Source organism: Carassius auratus, chromosome 29 (assembly GCF_003368295.1).
Source record: "Carassius auratus strain Wakin chromosome 29, ASM336829v1, whole genome shotgun sequence".
Lineage (NCBI taxonomy): Eukaryota > Metazoa > Chordata > Actinopteri > Cypriniformes > Cyprinidae > Carassius > Carassius auratus.
Window position 1 is genome coordinate 15,681,911 of NC_039271.1, and position 6,265 is coordinate 15,688,175.

General features: G+C 39.8%; 1 protein-coding gene and 1 long non-coding RNA gene across 2 annotated transcripts; both read left to right on the plus strand.

Moving 5' to 3' along the window:
• The first annotated feature begins 100 nt into the window (after positions 1 to 100).
• On the plus strand, positions 101 to 4,060 carry LOC113048213 (uncharacterized). The gene is made up of 2 exons (XR_003276417.1): positions 101 to 946; positions 1,867 to 4,060. It is a non-coding gene; the product is annotated as an uncharacterized LOC113048213 (long non-coding RNA).
• Positions 4,061 to 4,580: 520 nt separating this feature from the next.
• Positions 4,581 to 6,248, plus strand: ndufb2 (NADH:ubiquinone oxidoreductase subunit B2). The gene is made up of 4 exons (XM_026209859.1): positions 4,581 to 4,931; positions 5,669 to 5,813; positions 5,908 to 6,003; positions 6,114 to 6,248. Exons 1-3 carry the CDS (start codon positions 4,846 to 4,848, stop codon positions 5,980 to 5,982), a joined length of 306 nt encoding a protein of 101 aa, XP_026065644.1. The 5' UTR covers positions 4,581 to 4,845; the 3' UTR covers positions 5,983 to 6,003; positions 6,114 to 6,248.
• Positions 6,249 to 6,265: the final 17 nt, after the last annotated feature.

Genomic DNA, 6,265 nt, shown 5'->3' on the forward strand with positions numbered 1-6,265 from the left:
TTCTGCAGCCCGCTGTGGAGAAATAATCCTGAATGCTCGGCCTAGCGAGATGAATGCCTAAAGAAGGGGAAAAATAACTGCAATTACGATTATAGTGAGTAACTTATTATAAGAGACCCTTCAACACGAGGACTTCCAAACTGAATTTCGAGGACTTGTCGTTTTGCAGTATAAACAATGTGAGGAATGAGTTTGAAGTTGATGCACTTACACTGGAAAAAAAGAGTGTCGAAAAAACTCTATACCCTTATATAGTGCATTTTGTAATGGTTTCCAAAAACATAGTGGACATTATCGAGTGCACTCATTCAATCCCACAATGCACCTCGTCTTGCCAGAAGATGGTGCCATTCACAGCACTTCCACTGCACTCTAGCTGCATTCCAAATGCAGTATGTACTCAACCGTGTAATGTATAGATTATATACAGTACAATTGTTTTGTGGTTCATAATCTTAGTCTGATTAACATTCCATTCTTTGTTTTTTTCCGGTTAAGTGCATCATCCAGGGTTTTAATGTGCTTTTTCTTTTTGGAATTTTCAGTGTGATCATACTAATCATACAAGATAACGTCATAGAATAGTGCACAAGTACACAATTTGGGACGCACCTTCACAGTGTCCGAATTCACTCACTTGTATGTATTCACGCATTCCGAAAGAAAAACTAAAAAAGTGAAAGTCGTGACATTTGCCAAGTATGGTAACCCATACTCTAAATTGGTGCACTGCATTTAACCCATCCAAGTGCACACACACAGCAGTGAGAAGTGAACACACACCCGGAGCAGTGGGCAGCTATAGATGCAGTACCCAGGGAGCAACTGGGGGTTCAGTGCCTTGCTCAAGGGCACTTCAGCCAAGGGGTATTAAAGGTGGAAGAGAGCGCTGTTCCCCCCATCTACAACACCTGACAGCACAGAGACTCGAACCTGCAACCTTCAGGTAACTAGTCCAAGTCTCTATCCATTAGGCCACAGCTGCCTTTCTGTGGCCTATATTCAATGGAGTAATATAGGGAATAGTGAATGGGGGTGATTTCGGATGCAAGGTTAGGTAAGCACCCTAAGTGCTGGATACTTCATGCACTCAATTGTAACAGTTTTCCACACTTAGCGGACTCTGATGTTGGATGACAAAATAACTTTGAATGCTAGGGTGCATAGTATATAAACCTGTTTTTAAACGGTCTTATGGTATAAACACGTAGAAGAGTTCACTGGATATTCTGGTTTCTAAATATGGCTCGGTTTCCTCCTTCATTATAAATCTATGGGTTTGTTTGCTCAACCGCCAGCCAAAAATGCAGTTGTAGTAGAAGTAGTAACACAGTAAGCCACATGATTTGAGGTGACATACATGTCATATCACAAACAATACATCCCAAATTTGGTTTAAATCCCTAAACCAAAGTGGTGGTGTTGTTTTTTTTTTTGCAAAGTAGCTTGTCTACCATTACAAATAAAAGTTTGGTAAAAGGTTTCAATCATGCCAAGACCTTGTGTTTTGCTTCGATATCCGGATGTCTTGCAATGATAAGATAAGAGTCTAACTTTTGTATCTGCATGTTTATGTTGTAAAACTGTCTTTTTATAGGTTCCTGAAGTGGAAGTCTAATCGTCAGCCCTACACGCATTTCCTTTCTTTATGGAATCCCTTCCCCCATAATAACTATCTGAATGTCAAAACATATATGAAACAATAATAGCTAAACACAAAAACTGAGTGAAAATTAAGCAGACGGCAGCCCACGCATAGCCTACTACGGTTGAATACGAACACCTACTTTTGAGGCCCAAAACAATAAATGGCTGCAAATCTGTTACGTAACCCTTTACACAATTGCGTTTTTTTTCCCCCTCAAGGTAACTGGAGTGAGATGACCACAAATATAAACAGAAACATCTGCAGAGTGTAATGAAAAGGCAATTTTCCATTGGCTGTTTTTTTCATTTCAAGTTCATGTTGAGATATAATGCACAATATTCATAATAAAAAATGAAAAGTGCATTGTTGTCCTTAATCATTTCCTGGTAAACTAATATCATATTGTGGAAGGATCTCCAAATGTTGCTCTTCAACCAGAGGGATTCATTCGAGCACCTCACCCCACACATATACCCTTCCTCCACAACACTGAGCCCGACTGGATCGAAACCGCATCCTCCTGCGCATGCGCAGTCTGTCCTATAAAACCAACCACTAGCAGTTGAAGAGCTATGCTGCAACGCAGAATGAAGAGACACGGCAAGACAAAGCAGAAAACTGCGATGTGACGCGCCGACCATCGAATTTGTACAGTTGAAAGGAAAACGACACTAAAGAGTAAAACCGAGCTGTTGTATCGCACAGGATTGCATACGCCAGTCAAACCATCTTCAGGTTTTAATTCTCGGGACGATGAGACTATAGATGGATATTAAGACGGGCTACATCACAACCGTTCCTGGAGCCTAGGGTATTATTTAAGTGTCGATACCGTGCAAACTTGTTTATGCTTTCAAAATGGCGATTTTCTCCGCTCGTCCCCCTCCCTGGCCTTCTTGAATAGAATGAACGACACTGCCCTTGACCAATAATACGCGTATGGTTCTGTTTCCTCGGCGCCGATTGGCTAAAGATGACATCATCCGTATTGTGGGCGGGCTCTGAGCTGCGAGGGGAGAGCGGCGCACCCGGAGATACGACTGCATTTGGGGACGACAGTAGGGCGCCATTAACTCCTAATCTCATTAACGAACTGAATTACACGAATTAGCGTTTAAGAAGAGCCCTTAAGCGGAGCTGGTTGATATACAAAATTAATTCAAGGCGTCATTACTCCTCGCGGCACTGCACAAATCGCGCCAGAAAACATTGCTGCCGAAAACCGGATTCAGCTCCTTGAGAGTACGTCACCAGTCGTGTGTATTAAAACGCTAATGACTAAAAACCTTAATGTGCTTTAATCGCCTCAAACACAGCGGGGATATCTGGAAGTAGTGTTTTTGGACGCTGGGTGGTTCGTTTCAAAGAACCGAATATAACGATTCTTTTCTTTCTTTTGCGTCATGACGTAATTACGTGCCCCTTTAACAACATGATGTGACAAATTACGAGTTTATAGTGATTAAGTAGTTTCTTGCAGTCATCAAGTAAATTATATTTAAGTCAACTCCGTTGCATATGCGTGTTAATAAATCTACCATGCAACTAAGAGTCCTGAAACCAGTACATAAACCATCTTTAATCTAGAACTGCTAGGGATTAATCGTTGAAAAGATCTAAAGACAGTTCGTCTATGATTTGAAAATCAACGTTGGTTGGCAGTGCATTTGAAATTCCATATCTTGTGTGTTTTGGGAATTCTTAAAGGTCAAGCTGCAATTTACGAGAGAAGTCAGAACATTGTTTATTACGTCACAATAACAGAGCTGCAACAAAAGCGCTCGGCTGAGGACGCGCGCATTTCCTGTGTCTCTGCTGCCTGATCAGGAAACGAATCGTGTGCAGAAAACGTCCTGGCTGAATGAGGTCTCACGTCGTCGTTGTTGTCGTGCCATAGTGCTCTCATAACTAATCTGTTCCGCGCGCTCGTTAAAATGGATGTTAGGTAACGCCGTGGCTTTGAGCTGCATGACCCGCTCGCCTTCTCCATTGATTGTGTTCCCACAGCCGCCATGTTGTCGATCCCACGCCTCCTCTGCGCTGCTCTGGGGATGAGAATTAGGAAATGGCATATTGGCCGGAGCTTTTTTTCTCTTCTTCTTTTTTTTTTCTGTAGAGCGCACTGCTTAGTGAGTTACAGTTGTTGTTGTTTTTTTACTCCGGTTCCATTAATAAAGTCCCTTAAACTCAATATTCCACGCAGGTTCGTTAATAATAATATTTTAACGCGTTAGTATCCTATTTTTGTCCATTACATGATCTACGAAATTGTCTTCTTCCTCCAAGTGCATAGTACATTGACAAAATTGTGAGATGTTACAGCTTTAAAATGAAATATCATTATTAAAATGGTTAGTTAAGTGCAGTGGTTTGTTATCAAGTGGCTGAAATAAACGGATATCAACTATAAAACCCATGGTGTCATATTTTATACATTCATTTCTAAGGCCTTTAGGTTACTAGTACGATGAAAAATTACCTGGAAAACCTGTTCTACACGCGCCAATTTAAATTTAAGTGTTACTAACCTATTAAAGAGTGATATTTACATGCATTTTATAAGTAGTCTGCTTTACTCCTAGAAATGCAAATTATATTACAAGATATCAGAATTTCATCTTATGTTTTGTTCACATAGCATCTACACCAAACTCTATATTGTTATATGAGTACCACATTCACTTATATCATACTCTATGGGCCTCAAAAGCCTAACGTGTCAAATATGATTCAAAATAATTTGTAAAGAATAATCTAATAAAGAGGTTCAATAAACTATTCCATATATATATATATATATATATATATATATATATTATTATTTTTTTTTACAGGGTTAAGATGGTAGAAGACTAAGCCTGATGGGATGATGGTGGTTTGCTTGAAGCATGTGGGGATCACTGTTAGTCTCAATTTTTTTACTATGTTTTATTATTCTTGTTTATTTTATTTTTGTGTGGAAACAAAGCCTTCTCCATAGTCAACGACCTTTCTCAGTTGGTGTTTGGCGCCCTCTATCGAGCAGACAATGAGTAGCATTACAACGTCTTCTATTAAGTGACCAATCACAGCGCTCGTTATTATCAGGTCAAAGAAACAGCTGATGGCCCGCTGCTAAGGTGACATTTAGCTGTCTGTTCACCGCAGCTTATCCGATCCAAAACCATTTTATAAACAGTGGTGGCACAAATATAAGCATGTCTTCTCTCAGGAGGACGGCGGGTGTCCTCCAAACCGGCCTGCAGCTCTTCAGACGAGGACCTCAGCAGATGACCGTCAGAAAGTGAGTGTTTATGAGCAGGAAGCTAACAGGCTAAACGTGCTGCTTGAATACAGTAAAGTCTGTAGTTTGGTTCTTGGAAAGTCTAAATGATAACTGATTTAAGAAACGCTTATTCAGTTTAAACATACCAGCTTTATTAGTTAGGAACTGAATAGCTGGATATAACTAGAGTAGATAGAGCTTAGCCTTAATTAGAAGTGAGTATTCTGGTACAATGATGGTATCAAACTGGAATACAATGGCACTGAATTTTTTTATTTTCACATACAATGGTATTTGCATGATACTCCAAAGTATAAGGTCTTAAAATATGGCTGTTGGTATTACCATGGTACTTGTCAAAACACATGCTCGTGCCAAGGTAAAAAACGATGATACATATGAAGCTAATTATACATTATGAAAGATAGGTCCTAATATAATGCATTCACTATTATTTAAAAGACAATGTCTTATTTCTTTTTATACTTGTCCAATGCGAAAACATTTTTGAGGTTTAGAAAATGTAAAAAAATATATATCTTTTTAAAAATGAATGTAGCACATTACAGAAAACATTTAATATAATTGGATTTATTGGCTATTTTATGCACTTTTTTTTTTACTTATCAATATAGATTTGTTCAGCTTATCAGTATCAGCATATATCATGGGTTGTCTTATCATGTGTTTGCATTAGCACTGCTAACCATTACATTTAACACTTACTGGTAAGCTTTCTGTTGGCCGTGTTTTAGGGCGGGAGGCGGCGCTCATATCGAACCCCAGTACAGACAGCCTCCTCAGCTCACCAGGAACCAGAAGTTTCAGGCAGAGCTGCTCAGCGGCGCCATGTGGTTCTGGATCCTGTGGCACACCTGGCACGACCCGGATGCCATACTGGTGAGTGGAAACCACATCAAAATAGATGAGCAATGGGATAAAATGTCACCTCATAATAAAGACTACCAGGCACTTAACTAAAATGTCTCTTTAGGGTCATTTCCCATGGCCGGACACTTCAGCATGGACAGATGAGGAGCTGGGAATCCCACCTATTGATGAAGAGTAGATTCACCCCCAACAAACAAATGTACATCTGTGTTTAACTCCTTTACATACAGGAGAAATTGCTAATTTCCTCAGTGCAGTTGACAACAGCATGCATGACTGATATTTTTCTTCTCTGCTTTGCATTTGCAGATGTGCACCGGATCACAAACCCCGCACATTTTCTGTAGGGGAGGAAACTGAAAGTTCCTGTTATGTATATGGACTTATTCTCAAGTCTAATTGTTGTATCATAAAATAAAGAAATAAAAGCCATCAACGCTTAAATTTGTCAGCAGAACAGT

Coding starts and splice junctions, on each gene's coding strand:
- ndufb2 (XM_026209859.1), top strand. CDS start 4,846: ATGTCTTCTCTCAGGAGGACGGCGGGTGTCCTCCAAACCGGCCTGCAG. Junction 4,932..5,668: donor CAGCAGATGACCGTCAGAAA/GTGAGTGTTTAT, acceptor GCCGTGTTTTAG/GGCGGGAGGCGGCGCTCATA. Junction 5,814..5,907: donor ACGACCCGGATGCCATACTG/GTGAGTGGAAAC, acceptor ATGTCTCTTTAG/GGTCATTTCCCATGGCCGGA.